We start from the raw sequence: 23,348 nt of genomic DNA, 5'->3' as shown, positions 1-23,348 counted from the left end.
ACGGCTAGTAAAAAAAATAGTCATACCACTGATGTTGGTAAATTGCTGCTAAATCGAGAAGAGCTGCAGTAGTCGGACAGTGTTGGCGAATCAGCTGCTAGTAGATAAGAGTGTAATCAAGCAAAAAGTTAGTGCTTTAGAATACATCTATCAACTTGGAACCCTGTTTATATGTGCATTTTACCAAAGGCCTTAGCTAACACCCGCTGTGCTCCACTACTAGAAACCACCCCCGTTCTAATAAGGTGCAACTGATTTAACCATGGATAACCTGTACAAGCTAATGGTGTACAATAATGCTCGAAAGTTTGTATTAATCAGAGTTCTATTTTCTTATCGTTCTATTAGTAGCGGCTTCTTTGAAATGAAATCGCAGGCTGTTATGCTTGATTGCTAGTTTGGGCAAGTTTTTTTTTCGCTTGAACCTTGGCTTGGAGAGCTAGAATGACCTGGAAACCTTGACGAACATTTTATTGTCAACTTTTGTGTATGTGTAGGTGTAAGAAATGGGTAAAATTACGCTGCTATTGTTGTAACACATTTTACTTGTAATGAACTCGCTTCCACCTGTAAGTAGTACATCGCAGAGCCGGATTGAAAATAAATTCGCGAGCTTTATTAGGTTTCTGTTGCACTGGGCTTCGCAATTGATGGGTACCTACATGTGCTTGGATAGACTAATGGCATAGGCTTGTGTGTATGGTTGGGGCAAAATGAATAGAATATATATAACCATAGTTGGTCGATAAAATGTGCGATGTACTGTTTTAACTAACTAATTTGATTATGAAGTTAGCTATGCTTTAGCCTGGGTGTTACGTGCTAGCTACAGCTGTACCTAGTAGTGGTTTGTTATGCGGCATTGCGCGGGAAGAGCCGAACAGCATACCTACTTGCAGTTTGCGTTGCAACCAACGTTCGAAACGTGCGACTCTGCTGCTGCGTGCAGTTGTTTTGTTTACAGAAGCGTGTGTTAGAGGAAACACGTGTATGGAAGCGGCTTTTTCATAATCGCTCTTTTTGGATGCTAAAGTATCAATACACTCAAGCTTCAGTAATGGTGGCAATTAGAGGCTTAGGTAATTACATATATATATATATATATATATATATATATATATATATATATATATATATATATATATATATATATATATATATATATATATATATATATATATATATATATATATATAATATGTTCTACGGATGAAGGAAATCGGATGTTTCGAAAATCGATCGCAGTGCCAGTGGCATGTGTGTCGATCCAAGCCGGTGGTGATGTTACTAAATCCTTTATCCTAGATTATCCGGTCGAGTTTTGATTCGTTGCAAAATAGGCTGACATAGTTTTCTAATGTGCTTAAGTATTAGTATGGTTTGAACTAGTCTTCGCTCTTGTATATACATATATGTTGCGTGTTTCAATGTGAATATAGCGAAATTACATAATTATTCACCGTACTAAAATGTGAAAAATAAACAAAGACATGTGTAAATCTCTTTTACGATTTTCACTTGTATAATTTGCAACTACTTCCAAAAAAGCGTAATGTTGACTTGATTTCTCATTTGGCTTCTCAGAAAGTTATTATTATCTTATTGTTTGAAAATAAAAAAATACCATAGTTACCAGTTTTTTGTTCAGAAAAAACAGTAACTTTGGCGTTGGATATTGGAATCAGTGTGTCGAACAGTTGACATTTTGCATGACACCGTATCGAAAAATACTGTTGCCTCTCTTGCAGACTGCGAAAGCAGCGTTCAACTGTACGCTTCTCTATTTGAGAGAATCGTGTGACTTAAAGCCAACACGGATGGTTAACGATTCTCTTTTGTGCCGATCTCCAGCCTCTTCGATATGTCGCATTGTGCGAATGACAATAATTGGCAATCATGCGACAGTTTGGCACAGTAATAAGATGGAAAATCAATAATTACTATGTATGTACTGCCGAAAAATATCATCAATCGTGTACACCAGAAAATTTGAATCCCAACTTCTAAACCTTTTCATTCGAAAATAGTTCGCTGTAGCGAAAGTCTCATCCAAATTTAGCATATTTAATCAAAAACTGGACAATAAAAGCATGAATCTTACAAATTCAATTAACGTCCTCGTGCCCAAATAAAAATTGACGCTAAATGAATTGATTCCACTTCAATTCATAATAAATGCAATAAATATCACAGACAGCTACAACAGTCAATAACACACGAGCCAGAGATTGTCTATACAATGACAACAATATAAAAAGAAGTGAGCGAGAGAATTCTTGTTCATATTGAATTCGTGACAAAAAGCAAGGGATAAAGCAGATCGTATGAAACTTTGGTAGCGGCTCCTGTCGCGTAGTGTTTCATTCCACAGAGGTAATCACAAAAATCTTGCTACTGTCGTGTGAATGCTGTAGCGTACCAGTACATTTTCCTACCCTGATTGGCATTATTGGACACCCCTTATCATTTTCTCTCCTAATTCATCGTTACCGTCGAATACAACAAAGTCAAAGTGACAGAAAAGTTTGCAAAGTGTTACAAAGCGTTATTTGTGTGTACAAACTTGAACGAGGAACAATCATAGAACTTCTTCAGTGAAAAAGGGACTAAAAATCAAAGATAGTTGTTTTGAAGACTACATTTTAATATAAAATAAGGCAGAGATTAACAACGGAGAGAACAAGAATAATTCAATTTTGACCAAACTTTCTTTAATGTTTCACTGCAAAATAAGCGAGTTGCGTTTCGAAGATCATATCTATAACGACACTAACAGTTTTGCTAATTAATTCAAAAATTAACATAAACACTAAACCATTGATAGTAACTAATCTGCTGATAGTAAATACTTGTGAATAGTTTGCTGACTACCGATTTAGTGGAATGGCGCCAACCACTGGATATTAGAATCGCGAAGTCGCACGCTATACAAAGATATTGAATCACAAATCACATTGCCAAAAAATCTTCACAGCAAAAAAAAAATCGAAACGTTGTATACACAACCACGACCGCAAGGTTGACGTAGAATTTTAGGAATCGGATGGCAAGCAGTAATGCTAGTGCAAAACCAGTTGTCGAAAAATAATGAATTTTCATGATTTTTTTCGGATGTTTAGAGTAAAGTGACATCACAAGTATCAAGTATTTTGGCTATTGATTAAAGTATATTTGAAGACGTATTTTGCATGTCGTAGATGCACTTATAATGAGTGTTACGCTGTTGGTAGCTTATTTCTCGAAACCATGTTTTTTAAACTTGTGGTACGATTTTCTCAGCATCTACCGAACCGATTTGGCTCTATGTTTTTTTTTAGTATGTAAAAAAGATTATCTAGCTTGTCACATACAGTTTTTCAATGTTTTATGTTTTTAAATGGTAAATTTTCATGAAAAAAAAACAAATTTTTACTAAAATGGCCGCCATTTTGACAATATTTGAAATTCTCAGCTGACAACAGCACAATGCTCACTATGTTTGCATCCACGACATGCAAAGTACATCTTCAAATATAACTTAATTAATAGCCAAAATACCCGAACAAATCGCTTTCCTCTAAACATCTGAAAATAATCGCAAAAATTCATTATTTTGCGAACTTCCAGAGTAGGGTCTCCCCTTAAACTTTAATCGTTCATTTGGTTGTCCTAATTAGAACAGAACTACTGCTAAACTGTAACTGTTCGTCGTAATGACCACCGCACAGTGGTCCAATAAGGCGAAAAGTGGAACTTAATTCCAAAGCGCCTCTCACCTTCATTTTAGCTTAATAGTGTTCCTAAAGTTATCGAAAAAATAAGCTTGAACATGCTATAACTTTGTGAGGAAAAGTTCTGGAGATGTGTGGCCTTCAACAAAAACGTGTGTTTTGTATGCCCAAGTGCTTCCTAGAACAACGTTTTATTGTAAAATGTAACTAACAAAAGTTAAGTACAAAGAAACTAACTCTTCAGTAACTTTTATATTAAACTCTGTAATTCTGTGCCCAATGAAGATAGGAATTTTGTTAGTTCAACAAAGTTTCATATTTTTGCACGTTCTAAAATTTTGCCGAATAAACTATTCCTCTATCTATTAACACAAAAAAGTTAGTATTTTTTGATATATGAAAACCCACTGTAACATATGCTCGCCGTACTCTTATATGGGTGAATTGGGACAAATGGAATCCAAAGGAGTTCATAGTACTTCAGCTTAACTTCAAGGAAAAGTATAGACATCATGCTTCCACTTGCCCCTTTTTAACCTATACGTTCTTGAATTTATCGTAATAATAAGCTAAAATATGATATAATTTTGTAAGGAAAAGTCCTGGAGATATATGGCATTTAGAAAAAATGTGTGTTTTGTGTGCCCTAACAATTCCTCCGAACAACACTTTCATGTAAAATGCAACTAACAAAAGTTAAGTACAAAAAACTAACTTTTAAGTAAGTTCCAAGTAATATACTTTATAACTTTGTACCGAAAAAAGAAAGGATTTTCATTTGTTCGACAAAGTTTCATATATTTGAATCTTCTACAACTTTGCTTAATAAACTATTCTTCTATCTCTCAACACAAAACAGTTAATTTGTTTATTTTTAGTTTAGTAATTTTTTCATATTTTTTGACAATTTGCGATTATGCGGGTCATTCATACAAACAATTGTTCCGAAGACACTTTTAAGCTAGGACGAAGGTGGAAGGCGCTATGGAATTAAGTTCCACTTTTTGCCTTATTGGACCACTGTGCACTGGTATCATGAAGTTTTTGAGCCGAAAGCCTTCCAAATACTCGCCGACACAGGCAGGAACGGAAAGTTATTTGCCGCTGCTGCTAAGATGTGACCGTCCGTTACACCATCTGCTAGTAAAATAATTTGTTTTATTAAATGATTGAATTAAGTTGAATTCCTTTAAAAAACTTTAACCCCAGAATTGGTTATTGATTCCTTGATTTGGTTGAGCTCAAAGCAAACTCTTTAGGCTTACTAGATTTTTCCGCAGACCTACGTTTTTTCACTTCTGCGAATATACGGATACGTAGAAAAAATCTATGAAAGTTTTGAAAATTTTTGCGGAAATGTATGAACTTCTGGAAATATCTGCGTAAATCTGCGCACTTTTTTCTGTTTACTATCTCGTTTGAATATATTTATTAAATGTTAAGGAAATTCTATCGCGAAATGATCCCATTTAACATTTTATTATTAAATACACCTTAACATTTGATTATTTACTCGAATTTTCTCTTATTTTTCGAAATTTTACCAAAAAGACAAAAATTCGTAAAAATCCGTAGAATTTCCGGATTTACAGCAAACTGTTCTGTCATCTCTGAAACTCTTATAATGCCGACTTTGACAAAAACGAGAGGTCTGCCGTCGCTGCTGCAGAGTTGTAGTGACCGTCCATCACACCAACCGCTAGTAAAATGATTTGTTAAAGCCGAAGCAGGGTTTAATACTGCCCAAAGAGTGCATTTCCGGTTAATTAGTTATAACACTTTGACGAGCGTGCCAGGGAACGCATTGATTGGTCGAATTCTGCTCTTCAACAAGGCCTGACAATTTTCGGTAGTTGCGGATGCGGAGCTTATTTGCCAATCGATTACTGCAAGAACGTTGGAAATCCGCTGAAAAATAACCAAATTTGGACATGATTTTGTCATCTTTTCCAGTTTTAGATTTTCGTTTTACATCCCTATACACCCTACTTAAAGACGAGGTTCTACGTCAAAATAATTCTTTGAAACAACATTTTATTGGTTCAACAAATTCATCATAATTATTATTCATTTTTCTCGTAACGCATAGTCTAGTGCAGCTGCTTAAGGAAATATGGTATTAGGGTTACTAAATTCACAAAACTCTGTTGAACGCATTCTCATTATTGAATATTTAGAACGATTCAGAGGGTTGTGTTCATTTTTATACAGTTTTTGAACTTTTTTTTTTGCTTAGTTGATTTGTTTTTTATGTGTTCTGATTTTTAGTAGTGCTTTTTGCAGATTGTAAGCAATAATTTATCTCTTTTTACTTTTCTGACAGCTTGAAATGTTTTTCGATTATTCCGAACCTGTTTAAAGTTTGATGGGTTTAATTCTTTCAGTATTAGTATTCAGTATCAGTATGAAACTATTTTTCATTTCGATGTTGGCTTAATATGGAATCATATTTTGTTTGTCTTCGATGGTTCACACATGCATTTTTGGTAGTTTTGAGTCTGAATGGAGATCGATTTGTGGTCTTTTCTGATCCTAAGAAATATTTTCTAAAATTTGATTTTTCTGATCCTAAGAAATATTTTCTAAACTTAGGAAACATTTATTCAAACTGCCGAATCTTGAACCACAGACAAACAGACGTGCCTCTTCAAAGAAAAATCCTGAAAAATCTTCGTCCTAATTCGAAACTTTACACTCTTGCGCCACCATGTGAGCTCATTGCCTACTAACTTCATTTTCATGCTTGTCATTCTCCTCAGTATATGTGGTAAGAGCGGAGAAAAAATTCTCCGCGCACTTCCCTTGCAGTATGTGCCTGCGTGTAGCAAATGCTTTCACCACACTGCTTCTTTCTCCACTCCAAAGTGTCTCAACCAACTTACAGAGAGACAAACACACTTTCAACTCACCCTATACCTGATAGAAACAAGAGGGGTGAATCACTCTTAAGAGAAAACACAAAAGTACACCACAGTGTTTACTGGCGAGTAGTCCGGAAAGTGAAAAAAACATACCGGGCAAAAACTACACCGCGAAAACGAATTCGACCAAAGTAAACTCGACGGGCACGAGCAACGCAGTCTATTTTTTTTCTCCCAACATCTTTTCCTCTTCTGCCATTCTCAAGAAACAAACTGTAAAACGCACCGCAGATAGCTATGCTGTGTAATTATTGTGCGTGATGTCGATACGTGTGAGAAAGTACACCATAGTTCATTGTCTCGCAAGAGAGAGATTTCAGTTTTCACCGCGGTGCCTTCAGGAAGCTCACCAGATAAAAATCGTCCGTCGTTCTCTTCTAGCATGTGCGTTAGTTTGCTCTTTAGTGTGAGAGCAGTTGTTTTCGCAGTGCAAGATGTTCTCCTGCACTCTAGAGGTTTTCTGAGGAGAAAAGACAAGCATGCTTATTTTCGTAGAACGGTTTTCGTCTTTGCCAATGGGTGTGCACTCCAGCTTAAATTAACACCAGCGGCATTACTGACAGTTTTTGTCTTTGATAATGAATGTGCACGCTTGCTCATAGCGACACAAGCGGCATTATTGCCTACTGTGCAAAATTTCAAAATAATCGTTATTTTTATGGTCGAAAAAATCGTCATCGAGCGGCACGTCTATTAACGCGGTTTTTTTACGTGGATTTTTGAATTAACGTGGTTTTTTTTTACTCGATACCGCGCTAATTCAAAATTTTTTTTACGAATTTCCGAATTAACGTGGGTTTGGAACCAGAAACGTTTAAGTGTTTAATCTAGTAAAAGACATAGTCCAATAAATACTCTCCACCCACCGAAGGATCCGGAATGACCGTCAAAGAGGACAATAAAAAACTATATTAAATACTGGTTCTAGAGTGTCTCGGTTTTTTTTCTAAAGCCCTTCTTGCTGGACTGCTTTACGCGGATTTTTTAAAAAACGTGGTTTTTTTACGCGGATTTTTGAATTAACGTGGTTCTTTTACGCGGATTTTTGAATTAGCGCGGTTTTTTTTACGCGGATTTTCGAATTAACGCGATTTTTTTACGAGGTACGTATCCCCCGCGTAAAAAAAAACCTGACTGTACTTAAACTATGCAGACTTTTCAATTTAATAAGTTATGTTTTGTTGTTTAGCTTATTGATCGAAAAGTCGAGGAAGTTCTCCGCCATAATTAAGTTTACTGGAAGACCTCAAGATGGATGGAAGCGTGTTCGCTACTGAAAAACTGACAAACATAAATTTCGAGAGCTGGAAGCTCAGTGTTCAATGGTTCCTGGTCCGCGATGAACCCTGGAAGCACGTGGAAGACGCAGTATTGGATGTGTTAACTGATGCTTAGAAGAAAGCTGGTCAGAAGGCGCGGGCAACCATAGCACTACTTGTCGAAACGAACCGGAAAAATTGATCCAGAAATGTACCACGGCGAAATAAACCTGAACGCATTGAAAGACCATTACCATTCCTTCAGTGCATAGATCGCGTCCGTTGACGCTAGTCCGAAGATGGCCACCTGGGTCTCCGCTGGACCTTTTCAGAGGCGGATTGATTCAGTGGCCACCTCCATCCCGCACTTCTCTTTGAGGGCAGTCCAACGTCGCACCCTCCGGTAATTTCGTCCAGGGTTTTGAGTTACCTCTAAGGTGAGTGCTCGCCGAGAGCTAGGTTTCGTTCCTCATATTCTTTAAGACTTCGGCGTACTTAGACGTCTCCCCTGCTCCGCGCCTTCGAGCCCTTCTTTGGTTTTTTGGCCGCATCGCCATCCTGGCGCTTTCTACTTACCACGGTAACCCAAGGGTTCCCAGCAGTTCCCATTTTGGCCAGTTTTCTGTCGAACCCTGAACCAGTTGGTGTGTTGTCTCGCGAGCGTGGCACAACCAACCGTGTTTTTGTGTCTCCGGGGCCACTTCCCTCGAGTACTACCTCATTCTCCTTGCGGCCTCCATAGTCGAGCAGACCGCTGCGAACGAAGGGGCGTTTGTCTGCACTTCTTTAACTTGGCCGCTTCCGCTCGACCCGAAGGAGGAGGAGGCTCAGTTTTAAATCTTTGGCGATGGTGCTCCTATTCGCCGCGAGCTCGATTATCGCATCGAGCTATTCGGACAGTGCTGCCACTATTGGTCGCTTGTCCCTACACTTTTCGACGGCCTTGACTATCAAAGGACCGTCGACCGTTATGTCTGGTGTGGAGATAGGTTTGCTAACCATTCCACGTCCGGTTTTTGCTGCATCCGTCTCCGCTTTATTCTGCGAAGACCGCTGGATATTCCCACGTGCAAAGAGATTTGGTAACCCCTTTACGCTCGTCATTGATTTATTGTTCTTGCTCATTGATTCTTTTTTAATGGATCCCCCTTTCAACCGCTATCCTTGTCCATGATGGAGTAGTCGCCAGCAGTGAGATCATGGATAGTCGGCGTAAGTTACGAACAATCCTACTCCTGCCTGATTCTCGCCAGGAAATGGACTCCGAACGTACAAAATGCCGGCCAGGTTTTACGGGTGGTACCTTAACGAAGTCCGATTGAAATCCGTTTCTTGCGCTACCAGTTGCCATAATTGGGACCTTACTGGTATCTGCCCCAATGAGCGAGGTAATGCGTTTGGTTGATGGGAGCGGCACTACTCACTCCATCCGCAATGCTTCTGGGTACCGGTGGCTTTTGCAAGGAATGACCAGCCCAAGTTCCAGTTCAAAATCGCACCAAGCTAGAACTGAAAGCTTAATAAATGATCCTCGTCGGATATCCGGATAATCACAAGGTGTACAAATTGATACATCCGGAAACAGAGGAGGTAGTGATCAGCAGAGCCGTTCGTTTTATTGATGCTGATTAAACCAACAAAGGGATGGCATATTTAACTGTTGTCGAGTTCGAGTTCAGATGAGACGATAGATGAAGATGATATTGAAAACGATTTGTCAGAAGAAGGTTTGTCAGAAGAGCTCACTCGTTCAGGAGAAGATGGAGCCTAATCGCCATCATACTAAAAAGCAGTGACTGGTTGATTTTTAACGTGAATTATGGCCGACAGCAATGATGAGTTCTATTTATTGAAACAGAACCGAACTTGGGATTTGGAGGAGCTTCTAGCTGGACGGAAAACCTTTGGAAACCTTCGAGGTACTTGCTACCGTAGCTACCGTTGTTGCTGAAATATACCGATGTTAAAAAAGTTTGTCAACTAACGAAACATTATTCAAAAAAATTCGATCAATTTTCCACAAGCAAATCGGTTAAAAAATAATATAGCTACAAACATGCTAACACGGGGATAACTTTGTGTTTTAAGCTAGGTTGGGTTGTCAATTCCATTCATTTGGTCGCGTGTCAATAATTTGCTCCACAGGCTTAATTTTGAAACATGATGCACAATAAACTTGCAGTCGTTAAGTAATGCTACAAGTTTATCAAAGAAAGCAGTGCTCTAACTCTTATGCCTGAAGTGTGAGAGCCCATATTCAGTGAGATATCCAGCGAATATTCGTGGTGAATATAATATTCACCGCGAATATTGATTGAATATTACGCTGAATACTCACACTTCAGGTATAAAAGTTAGAGCACTGCACTATTCGACAAACTTGTAGTACTATTTAGGGACTACAAGTTTGTCGTACATCGTTTCTTTTGCACTTGTGGAGCGAGCTATCGGCACGCGACGAAAAAGCTCTTAAAATTGAATATGCAACCTTGATTTTAGGATTGAGATATTGCAAGCAAGTGACATGTTTCTATTCATCCAATTTTCGCGCTTACGTGAATTGATAATCTTCAGGTATAAAATAGTATATTTCACTTCCCTTTATCTAGGTTTCAAGACTAATGGTGATTTTATTCGCATAAAGCAAATTCATTGAGCAGAAACGTACATGTCATGTCATGTAGATGTGTCATTCTCGTCATATTATTTTTTGATTATTATGCAATGCAGGGTGTTGAATTGAATTTCTCCTTTGTGGTTTGTTTGTTATGAGAAAACAACTTACTTGCTGTCATCCGTTATGGAAAAACTGATTCAGATAATAATAAATCACAACTCATTCCATTTAAAGTCAGTTAGTACTTGAAATTTATCGCTCGCATAAATCAGCATGTTTCACGATAGTTTCGTGATGTCAGATTGAACGATCCTTCATGTTAAAACATGAAACAATCGCAAAGGTGTCGAAATGTATCCAAACTCCTAATAGTAAATCAATTGACGTCTGCCACCTATGCTAATTTTAGTTCCTATGGTCCATAACCATCAAAATCCTCTCCATCGTTGCTTCAATTAGAATTAGTATTATAATGAAATTCTACTTTTTTTCTCTCTGACATGTACGATTGGTAAGTGCTGACTGACTGCTGATTTGCATTCGGACTATACTTACATAACAATGAGCTGAATCCGAGTACCGTTTTAAAACTTAACGAAACAAACCTGCTTCCACCGGCATCACGCACAACCACATGAACTTCTACTAGCTATGTGTACAAAACAGGTGTGATGTAGACACCTCCCCTTGCTTGCCTTTCTTCGTCCTACTACGCGTTGAATGCCGGCACTGATGCTCCGATAGCGTTAAGTTTTCCATAATACGGTAGTAGATATAAAAAAAAATTGAGACTCCGATGGATGATGAGGTTGATGACGACGACGTCGACCGGAATGCCACTCGAATGTTGATGGTACCTAAGTGAAGATTGTCAAGCTTTCACCTGTTCGGGCGGCTGAGGTTTGTCCGGTAGTAATTTGCTAAGCGTTTGATTGTCTATTTTCCCCCTTTGATGTGAGCTCTGTATAGTGCATTTTACGAAGTGAAGTTAGGGGTATAAAAAATGAATCAAAATAGATCTACGAATAACAATAGCGGTGCGTTTGCCGGTTCCGTTGCAATGGTATGCTTGTGAGAAAAGTCAATGTTTCATGGGATTTTCGCTTTTATTGATATCAATCAACCGGCGTGATTTTTTATGCGTTTTTTCTGGTTGTGGAATGTTACTGTGATTTTGAACTACACATAATCATACATCTAAAACAGGTAAATTAACTATATTGAATGTACATCACCGAAACACAAGAAAGTACTGGTGCTAAATTATATGAGATTATAAAACCGGCCTTTGTATCTTCGCAATGCTGACTATATGTAATTGTGTGCATATAATACACAGTTTTATCAGTCACTGCTTATCAGCAGTGAAGCATGTGTTCACCTGTTTTCGATGTTGTAAAGACAATCGTAGCACATGTATCTTATAGAACCGAACGTCCTACAATTATACATGTTTTTGTTTGTTCTGTGCGCCTTTGGCGTCGACAATCGGTAATTATCGTGTCGCTGTGCCGTCATTTTCCGTTGTCCAGCTTATTAGACGAGGCTGGTTTCTTTTGAAGAAAATATTCGAAGCAAACTGGGACACGCACCCCAAGGCTGGCTGGCTTTTTTGATCGATAAAGGTCAAGAACATTCAGCATTCAAGTCATTGCCACCGTACGCGGTTGGGTTTGTATGGAAACGGAAAAGCTTAGAATTTTTTTCGCCCATGACATATCCCATGGACGCTTTCATTGCACACGTTTATGGAAATGTGGTGATTTGTTCCGAACAAAGAGTTCGAGGATAAGGTTTAACGATAAAATCATATCATCATCCTGAATCGTTGAATGCTTAGCGCACCTCACTTTTCTATCTTTGGGTTATTGCTTTATGATTGAACGGAGAAAGCGACAAAAAAATAGCATTTCATACGTTACTTTCTTTTGTTTGCTGATTTATGAACGTTTTACTAATTTTATTTTTAGGTTATCATTAGGGTTTGTTTTTCATATCTTCAACATAGATTATGTTGGTTTATTAGTGCTGAAACAATGATCATAAATAATCTCTTGTTTAGTCCAATGTTTCGTTGACATTTTAAAATCGTTCATTGACAAAGAGATATGACATTATTTTTTAAGTAGTTTTGACACAATTCTCTAACGTTATTAAAAGGGTAAATGTCTGTCTAAGCGAACATAATATAGAAAGATGAATTTACAAGTTTTATATTGAACTTTTTTCAAATGCTTGAAGTTTTGACTTGCGCCAAACAAATTTTGAAGTAGAATACTTCTCTCAGGAAGTTCGGCTACATGGGGATGTAAAATGAAAATCTAAAATCTAAAAAAGTGAAAAATATGTCCAATTTCAAATGCTAATAAATCGGTTAGTATTCGATGGATTTCCTTCGTTCTTGCAGCAATAGATTGGAAAATCTTCTAAGATTCTTCCCAAAATAAGATAATTGTAATTTTATTATTCAAACTATTGTACTATTGAAAATAGTCAAGCCTTGTCAAAACGAAAAATTCGACCTCTGATTGGTCGTTATATGCTTGCTTCCAAAGCACGGTCGACAGGATCATATACCTTGCAAATGAAAACATGCTATTTGGCCTATATAAGAGCCTGTTTCAACCGGAGCCGCTCATAATAGTTCTAGACAGCGACAACAGCAGTCGTCCTTCCTTAGCAGCAGCACTAGCCCTGTGGTTGGTCACCACGTCTCAGGAGCGGCGCGGTTTTTCTCAGCGTGTGTCGCCAGACAGCCATTATTCCCCCACTGATGGGGCAGCATGAAGATTGCGATCAGGAAATCCAATTTTGGAAACCAAAATGCCTTTTTCAAGGCAAATAAACAAGTCATTGAAAGTTAATAATTTTTGTCAACGCAAGCAAGCATTCTGTGTTGCATCCTAGCAATTTAAATCTGTCGCACCCGTCGAATTTACTGAATGTGGAATAGCTACCACAGTGCATGTTGTCCGTGTATTTTAATTCCCCCAATGTTAGGGCAGCTCAAAAGTTGTAATCAGTATCCGATTTTGAACCGCAAAATGCTATTTTCAAGGTAAATAAACAAATAATTGAAGGTTGATAATTTTCTGGCATCAACACAAGCAGACATTCTGTGCGGGATGCAATCAAACTCTGTTGTAGTTGTCTAATTTTTACTTTATTTAGTAAACCCCCCACTGTAGGGGCAGCACAAAGGCTGCGATCAGCGTAACCGACATTGAATAATAAACTGCCCTGTTAAAACGCATTCACAAAAGCAGTTAGTTCGACTATGCAGAGCTAATATGAAGTCGATTCAATCAATCAGCATTAACAGAATTTCGTCGTCTCCCAGCTGCCAAGTTGCAACATGATGCAACACGCAACAGCGAGCAAACGAAATCGCTTGCTGTTACAAACCGCAATAAGATACGGGTTAAAACCGTTGCGTGTGTGAGAGCACCATCGGTGTTTATTCGCTGGATACAAAAATCAAATGCGAATTGTGGAATAATTCGTCTAAAGAACATATGGAAATGGTAAACCTGAACTGAAAGGCGTGGCCTATTACGTAGCACCCTTCGGCTATAAAAGAGTGTTTCTGGGAAACTAGCTACATTCATTAGTCGGCGGGGGAAATTGGATGGACCGTCCACAACGTTGACAGCAGTAACAGCAGATATCGGCACTCAGCAGTAACAGACCATAGCAGCGGGTCGCGCCTGTGGCTGCCTTCAAATTAAACAAATCACTTGCCCTGTGGTTGGTCACCACGTCTCAGGCCTCTGCCTGGCTGAACGCTAACGCGAGCGATCGGGCGAGATTTTTGCGGTACTTCAGCCGGCACTTCCTCTAATGAAAAAGTAGGATCATTCTGTTTAGAAGAATATTACTGTCGGTAATATTACAGAGATGCGATTGCATCATATCCGATATGGAATTGAACAATTTTTTTTGAGGACAAATAAAACACTTAATTTGAAGAGTTAATAGCTTTGGGTACCAGTAGCAGTATGGTAACAGCCTCAGCGGTAGGTGCAGCCGGTACTACCCTAAAGCCGATGTAATAAGGAAGTAAATGGAAGCGGCACGGCGAAACAGTTCGGGTGTTCTTAGACGCGCGTCATTTGCCAACACTTACTCCAGTTAAGCCGTGTCTAATTTTCAATGTGAAAACACCTTTCTATTGTGTCGGCCGTGCGCATTAGGCCTCTGCCAGGCTAAACGCGATAAGCGGCGCGAACCGATACGCCGGCCGTAGGTTAATTTACAGCCGTAAGTAGAGCTGTGTAAAGGTATTCTACTTCAACCTTGCGGTCGTGGCTTTGCACACAACCCTCCTGTGATTTTTTTCTTCAAACTTGAATCATATCAATTCACCGTTCAGTTTCAACCTTACCTAAACCCAAATTTTGAATGTTTGTTTATTGTAATAAATATTTTAAATTGGGTGTAGTAATTTTAATGTTGCTAATAATGCTTAATAATATCTCCAATAAAGAATTTTCGTCGTTTTCCCCTGTATGCATGTTTCTCTGATCTCGCATCAATTATGCTAAATGGCATCCAATCAGGCACAAATTAGAAATGTATAAGTTATGGAGGTCACTGATACAGGTGCTAAAATCGAAGCATAACGCATGGTGTAATGTTATAACAGTATTGGTGATGGGTTTCATGTATTAGACTGGGACACTTGAACAACTTGAACGCCTTTGCAAAATCGAACTAAAATCTTATTCTTTCTACTTGCTTACAGCTCTGGAAAACGACAGTTAGGATCCAATGCCTTAGCTAAGTAAGTATAACTTTATTATAACAAGAGTAACATGTATTGTATAATTTTAGACTACAAAATCAACTCCAGTCAGCCATTAACGCAACCCGTTAGTCACAGAACAAAACCAATCCAATGTTTACACGCCGGTTAAAACAAAAATAGCGGATTCCATCGCACAATCATCATACCGAGATAGCGGTTTGCTAAAACAGTCGCGTATTTGTGTTGAAACGCCGATCGCCAGAAACGTACGCCTGATTTCCATGTGTGCTTGCTGTGACATTCGTTTAAGAGACCAACTGGGCTACAACAGCGGACAATGGGGCTAGCAGCCAAGTATAACATTCCCTTGAATTCAAAGCTACGTACAAGTTGACGACCTTCGAAAGAGTAGACACGCAAAGTGGGAGGATTTACAATTAATAGAATGAGTTTCTTTGATCTGTCGTACATAGCATTCGACGCGTTCGCCGTCTAAATAGAAAGTGCTGCAAGATGGTAAACCGCTATATAAGCAATACCTCCAGGTTTCATCGAAGTGCCATAACGGCACGTATCAGGAAGTTTGACCCGTATGTCTCATGCCAGCAGCATGCCTTTCCGTAATTAGCAGCGTTATTTACTGGTTGTGTTGATATTTCATCAACATTACTCACATGTTTTATTCGAGCTGGCTCCGTCATGAAGCGAAATGGATTAATGAATGAAACAAAAAAGTGGAATCAAAATGCTATAGATTATAGCAAGCTGGCGCCAGTGTGAAACTTGGATTGGCAGAGTTGCTGTTGACTCCAATGAAGTACTATAATTAAAGTTTGCTATAATTTTTGATGAACCAAACATGCTACGATAGTTTGGTATAATTATATTACCCCTGAAACTAGACACAAGTGCTATAATGTTTCCTATCCTTCGTTTTTCGTTTTTCGAACAGTCACCTGTACAGATCATCGAGTTTCAACTCGTCCGGTCGGAGCTCAAACTGTGATACAGCAGAAGACATGTATAGCGATGTAAGTTTGGAGGACGTGCAAGACTTAAATCATAAGGTGAGTGGGTGGGCTTTTGGTTTGCTGTTCATTTCCATCATCATAACAATTTCCCATCCCCGAGAGTTTTTCATTTTCTTTCGGTCGTGTGCGTTGGTGCGGGTTTTCCCGCAGGTCAGAACATCTGCAGAGAACGAACGTGTACGGAACGAGCAACTGAATCACATTCGGCGAAAAATGATCGAGAGGTAGTATGTATGCAAGGGCAGGAAAAACTAAACAAATGACCTAACCGGGTGTGATCATCGTGGCATTGGAAACTGTGTTTGAGTGTTTGACAAATCGTTCAAATGGGTGTTTTATTCTAATGTTAGTTGAAAGCAAACATTTTCTAGGTATCCTTGAATTTGTTGGCGTGCGTGAGTGGAACCACGCGCATGCAACAAATCAGCACTTTCATATGAAATGGAAACCACCGAACAAATTTAATATTTCGCTTACATTTGAGCAAATGCAGTTCTTTTTTCAACCCGACGCTATCGGTTGTTATAAACGATCAACTGCTTTAGTTATTCGCAGCAATTCTTTTTGCCGGCCGGAATCAATAGCTGTACGAGATAACCATACAAATCGCTTCAATTGACAGCCAAAGTGCGCAAAAAGTGTTTCAAGTACATCCTGATCATCAAAAATATCTGTCATCGGTACCAACAGGCACTTCGGAGTTTGGTTGTGCTAGCACTATAGATCAACGTACTTAACTAGAAGATAATTTGTTTAATGGTTCATAGCATCATTGTACACTTTTAGCATGGGAAAAATACTTATAAAACAAGAATCCGCACTGAAAATAAGCGAGAATAAAAAAAAAAAAATTGTGTTGTGATGGCCTGCCCTGTGGCTTCAAATAGGCAGCGATTAAATGGTGCGTCAGAGCGAGAAACTGTCACGTTTGATAAAAAGAGAGATGTTAGAGTGCTGTGTATGCGCTTCGTAAAAGTATTCACAGTGACAGGAATTGTTTGCATGTGGTTTAGGTACGGTTGTCTGTAATTAATTAGATAAATCCTTGGTTGCTGTTCTAAACTGTTGCATGCAAATCTCAATTGTGTAGCAACAAAGCAACAAAATAACAAATCTAATTCAATCATAGCAATCATTTGATATTAGAGAGAATAATTTTTTTTTATTTGTTAGTCAGTAACCGTTCAAATCAGTTGAGTTTTACTTAAGTCCCACTGTTGGTAATACAATAGGTTACGGTCAAGCATGGAGTGTTTCCTGCAAGACTTTTACCAAGAACGTGTGCAGTCCAGTGACCGGATTACGGTACTTCATAACGATAATCGACGACTATTCGAGACGCTCCACGCTGTTTCTGCTGAAAGAGAAGTCGGAAGAAGCGAACAAGATTCAGGAATATGTCGGGGTGGCCAACACGCAGTTCGGTCGTAAACCAGAAGTGGTACTCTCCGACCTAGAAGGAGAATACAGCAGCGGAAGGCTACGATCGTTCTACCGTAGAAAAGACATTAAGGTGCAATACACGGTGGCCCACAGTCCGCAGCAAAACGCTACGAATCCGGTATCTGGTCGAGATGAGTCTAAGTACACAGCCCGAAAAAACAGCGAAAGAAGCTCAATTCTACATCCCAGGAGCTGACGTTCGTAGGATATTGCTAGGACCACCAAATGGGCCACGATGTTCAAGGACATCCACCAAAGGAATTCAGTCACAACGATAAAGAGAAGTCACCAGCAACAGTACCAACAAGCCGAGAAACTATTTCGAGGCAATCAAGTCCTTGGAAGCAGGTACTACGGGACAATCAAATGTGGAAACTAGTGTTTCTACCACCTAAAAGGAAATCCATAAAATGCAAATGGACCTTTAAGAAGAAGCAGACAGAAAATTCTCCACGACGTTCCGTGTAGTTCTCTAGCCCAGGATTGATCACGAACTGAAGGGTTGACGATGGTTACACTAATAGCGACCACTTATAGTGTAGACAACAACGCGAGGCGGCAAATGACGGGTAGAGCCAGCACTGCGACTGTCCGCGGGTGGAAATCATCGCGTTTCAAAGCCGAGAAATTCGAAGACGCAATATGAAGAGAGCGCGTTGGAGGCAGATGGCTCCGCCCGACTGCTGACCAACGTGTGACGCCACCATTTCTAGGACTCGCCAACCTAGGAATGGGAAGTCACTGATTTACTGGTTGACTGACGCGAGTGCGAGCCTCCGTGCAAGACGGAGGATGTGCGCGAACAGACGAACAGAGGATTGAGCGCCGCGAAGCATTCGGTTCAGCAAGAACGGCGCTAAAGAGTGCGATTAAGGCAAGCAAGAGGGCCTGCTTCGATAGGCTATGCGCCAGTGCTAATACAAACCCGTGGGGTGACGCCTAAAGGATCGTAAAGGCCAGAACCAAAGGCGCGCTTGTGCCTGCAGAGTGATCACCAACGATGCTGGAGTGTATCATCGGGTGACTCTTTACACGCCACGAGCCCAGATTACCCGGAGAGGTGTAAGCGGCAGAGATTGCTCTTACTGCCTAAGGCAGGGAAAACGCCAGAAACCCATCGGCATATAGGCCTATCTGCCTACTGGACATCGCGGGCAAAGTGCTTTGGAGAATTTTCCTCCACAGACTGGTGAGGTACACGGTTCGATTTCCAGAACGGCAGGTTCACGCTGGATGCTATTCTCTCCGTCACCAAGACGGAGGAGGCAGTGCTCCAGCGCAGAGAAGAGGAATACGCGATTGCGCAATCGCCACGCTGGACGTGACGGATGCGTTCAATAGCGCCAGCTGCGACTCCATTGCGCTCAAGGGCATCCATGTACCGTTGTCGCTGTACAAGATTCTGGAAAATTACTTCCAAAATCGGGTACTTGTTCACAACACGGAGGGAGGTTAGAAGTGCGTCCCAATTACTGCAGGAGTTCTGCAAGGTACAATCCTGGGCCCGGTGTTGTCGAATGTCATGTAAGACGGGGTGTTAAAGCTCGAGTTCCCTGTAACAGTTGTGATCGTCGGCTTAGCAGACGACATAACGCTGGAGGTCTACGACGAGTCCATCGAGGAGGTCGAGTTGACGACCGCGCACTGTACACGCAAAGTCGAAGACTAGATGCGTTCCAGGTAACTGGAGCTAGCGCATCATAAGACGGAGATCAAGTTTGTGAACAACCGTAAATCGGAGCAACAGGCGGTGGTCAGAGCCGGAGATTGCACTATCACTCCAAAGCGATCTCTGGAGCTCTTGGGGATTATGGTCGACGACAAGCTCACGTTTGGGAGTCACGTCGACTATGCCTGTAGGAGGGCCTCGTCGGCTATTGCAGCGCTATCTCGTAAGATGTCCAACAGCTCAGTGGTATAACAGCAAGCGAAAACTTCTTGCCAGCGTGATTATGGTAGGCCGGTGTGGTCCAGAACTCTAAATACTAACGGTTATGGTGGCTAACTGGGAAGTACCTGTGCGTACCGAAAAGTGTCATACGACGCAATCTGTGTCCTGTCCGGCATGATGCCTATCAGCATCGCCATTAAGAAGGACAGAGAATGCTTTGATCGACGTAACACAAGAGGCATACGAGAAACCAGAAGGTCATTCTCGATGTCCCGATGGCAGCGGAAATGGTCCAATTTCACGAAGGGTATATGAACGCACCGACTTATTCCGGAAGTATTCAGTTGGATCGGGAGGCACCATGGCGAAGTGAACTTTCACCTGACACAGATCCTGTCAGGCCATGTGGGTACGGAACAGGTGGAGGTGGTGTCTGGGGAAGTGTTACTAGCCCAGCATCACTCTCCTAGTTTCATCTCAACACCCTGAGTTCTCTACTTCTTGGGTGTCTGTTTGCAGATTTCCCCGCCACCTTTCAAAAAAAAAAGGTCGAAAATGGTAAGACGGTGCGATACAAGGCCCGATTGATTGCACAAGGCTTTACACAAAAATACGAGTCGGACTACAACGAAGTTTTCATTCCCGTTGGATATAAGAACCGCTTACTTGTACGCCGAGTTAAAAGAACAAATATACGTGCGGCTAGATTAAAGACGGATGACGACAAAGTTTGCCACCTGAAACGCTGCATCTGTGGGCTGAAACAATCGGCACGGGCTTGGAACCAGAAAATAGTCAACACATACAAGATGATGGGGTTCAAGCCTGCCGATTCGGACCCATGCCAGTGCGTGAATATGTTGAATGGTAAGTGCAGCTACATAATCATCTACACGGACGACGTGGTCGTTTGCTGATACACACAAGAAGAATTCGAGACGATAAGAAAGGTGCAGATAAAACAGTTCAAATTCTCAATCTTGAGAGAGCTGCGACTGTTCTTTGGAATTGGGATTGAAAAGCAAGACGGTCACTATGTGTTGTATCAGACCGGAACATCCACAAGATTTTGGAGCGGTTCGGACACGAAAATGCCAAGCCGTCCAAGATTCCTATCGGTCCTGCCTACATACGTCAAGCAAAAGGAGGAAGAAGAATTGTGTACCAACGAATCGTACCGTACCGAAACTACCCCTCAAAGTTAGCCGTAGGTCCGGGTCAACAACAGACCAGATATCTGCCTTAGCACATCACTGCTTGGAAGAAAGGTATTCTGAGATACCTTAAGGCAACCAAAGAGCATCTTGACTCCAGAGACGAAGTTATGAAGTGCGTTGTGAATACAGATTGGGCTGGAGATGAGGGAGACCGAAAATCCAACCCTGGGAACCTAATCAAGTCCGGCGGAGGTCTGGTAAATTGGGGCATCTACAAGCAAACCCGCGTTGCTTCCTCTTTGACAGAAGCCGAGTTCGTGACGCTGGTACAAGGATGCCAGGAGCTGTTATGGATGCGAACACTTGTGCAGGATATCGAAGAGGAATCAGTGTATTCAACCGTCATTTACGAGAATAATCAATCGTGTATCAAGATGGTGGAATCCAATTGTATGGAAAGGAAGTCCAAGCACATCGGTACAAAACATGTGTTCACCAGAGACCGTCGCCAACAACGGATCATCGACCGGCAATATTTATCAACCACCGAGAAGGAATGAATGTCATCGTCTCCATCTACTTTCATCGCAACGCAAAGCATTGAGTCAAATACGAAAAAATGTTAAGTCCACCTAAACAAAGATGAAAAATAATATTTTTGTTGCAAGAAAGGAGCTCCGATTGGATCCGAATAAACTTAAAAAACCATAGGTCTCTTATATTCGGGAATAGTTATAAGTGCTCTCAACATTACATATTCTGTGTTACGCTTTGAGAACAAATTTGAATTTTGTCTAAAAGCAACCAACTTCCCGAACGGTAAGATCTCAAGCTTGAGTGCATGAGCCATGAAAGAGAACTAAAACGCGTAGATTCGTCAGTATTCAAGCAAGCTAAAGATTCAGACATTTGCTCGATGTATAATGCACATAGAATTATTCCAAATACAAAACGATATATTTGTTCTACAGCAAAGAATAACTTTACCGTTCTTCTGCTTCTTCCTACGTAGGAAAGCGGTTTAATCAACAACAGCTGAAGCGAATTTACATTCGCACCAATTCCGCTGGCGTTTAAGATCAGATGCCATTTTTAATGGATGTCGTTGTGTGCTGCTGCACCCACGTTCCGCTCCGTTGCCAGCCAGCGCCCGGGATGTTATTGAAGTCAATTTTGCTACAATTGCTCCTCATTTCCTTCGAACGAACGCCGCCGGTGCGTTCTTCGTGGACAGTACTAAGAAAATAGATTGAATCACTCCCACCAGAAACGAAACTGGTGCGGCAGTGAGCTGGCATAAGTAAGTAATTGAAACTCTTCAACCACGCCGCAGCACACATTCACATATGTTTCGAAACAAACAAACAAACGAGATACTTGAACTTGGCTTATGGGTCGCAGCATGGTGGAAAAATGTGCGCTTAATTCGTATTCATTAATTTACGACCCCGGCTGCGAAACAAATGCATGACTCGAAAACTAAAGTGACGTAGGTCTGCCGTTGAAAACGAAAAAAAGTCGCTTATAACGCAAAAGGTAGATAACTTCTTTTCACTTCGATTGTGATTAAATTTCAGCTGCAAAAGTCACACACCCTAAACGCTAGCTATGTTACTTTATGATTAGTGTGACAGTCAGTCAAATAGTGTATGTTTCTCCAGATCTCTACTCTGCGCTACTTTCCTTGCCTTTCTATTCATTTTTAATAACGGGTTGATAATAAAATGACTAAAGCCGGTGGAGCGCATCGTGCAGCTAATTTTGAGCTTTGCTGAGAGGCATTCATGTGAGTGTTCATATTACACTTTTAACCTTGAATGTATTGAACTTTAATGTAATAGATTCCGCCTTCGTTATTCTTGGTTGGACTTGTTTGAGAAATATTCACGTCCTACAACAACAGCTGAAGTTGCATTGCATTAACGCTAGTAACGTAACTGATAATTTGATTCCGAATCGTGGGACGGCGACGGAATGCAACCTTGAAGGAAACCGCTCAACCAAAGGTAGTTTGAAGACATTCCAAGATCAGCTCTCTGCTGTTTTGTGGGAGCATCGTGTTGGCTGAATTGATGATGATTTGAACTCTATGCAAATGAACTTGTCCTCCGTATTGCTTTACAGCATTGGCCTTTGAAACTTTTCTGACCTAGAAAAAAAAAAAGAATCAACTGTATCGCGCACATAATGAGCTCCGATATTAACATCCGTCAAATTCATTGTTTTGCGCTATAAAACTTATTCCCAGCCCAGTATATATGGTCATCTTGATTAGAACTGACTGACGACTCGTCATTTTTTTGGAATTTATTGTACTACCGCGCATCAAGCTGTGTGAATTCTGAATTAATTAAACTTCCGTTGCAAGTGATTTGTTATTTCGAAGTTATTGGCCATTGGCTTGCTTGATCATCAATTACCAAAAATGGAACACTTTTCTTTTTCTCCTCTGACGTTTGAATGTCTGTCTTGCATTGTTTACAGCGGAGAAAATTTGACGCTCTTGATTATCACCAATTAGAGAAGCATGAATTCTTGGAGCTTTTTTTGCCTCAATCAAGTCTATTAGTGT

At 40.4% G+C, this 23,348-nt stretch overlaps 1 protein-coding gene across 11 annotated transcripts in view; it reads left to right on the top strand.

Moving 5' to 3' along the window:
* Positions 1–23,348, top strand: part of LOC129720724 (rab11 family-interacting protein 4B) — a 189,692-nt gene that overhangs the window by 82,047 nt on the left and 84,297 nt on the right. For 8 of the 11 annotated variants that reach the window (XM_055672368.1, XM_055672367.1, XM_055672372.1 and 5 more), the window contains 2 exons: positions 15,252–15,290; positions 16,207–16,321. In XM_055672368.1, the coding sequence (XP_055528343.1) occupies positions 15,252–15,290; positions 16,207–16,321 (154 nt within the window). The other 3 variants (XM_055672377.1, XM_055672373.1, XM_055672375.1) reach the window with 3 other exon arrangements.

Source organism: Wyeomyia smithii, chromosome 2 (assembly GCF_029784165.1).
Source record: "Wyeomyia smithii strain HCP4-BCI-WySm-NY-G18 chromosome 2, ASM2978416v1, whole genome shotgun sequence".
Taxonomy (NCBI): Eukaryota; Metazoa; Arthropoda; class Insecta; order Diptera; family Culicidae; genus Wyeomyia; species Wyeomyia smithii.
The sequence above is the reverse complement of the archived record's forward strand: the minus strand, read 5'-3'. Positions and strand labels throughout refer to the sequence as shown.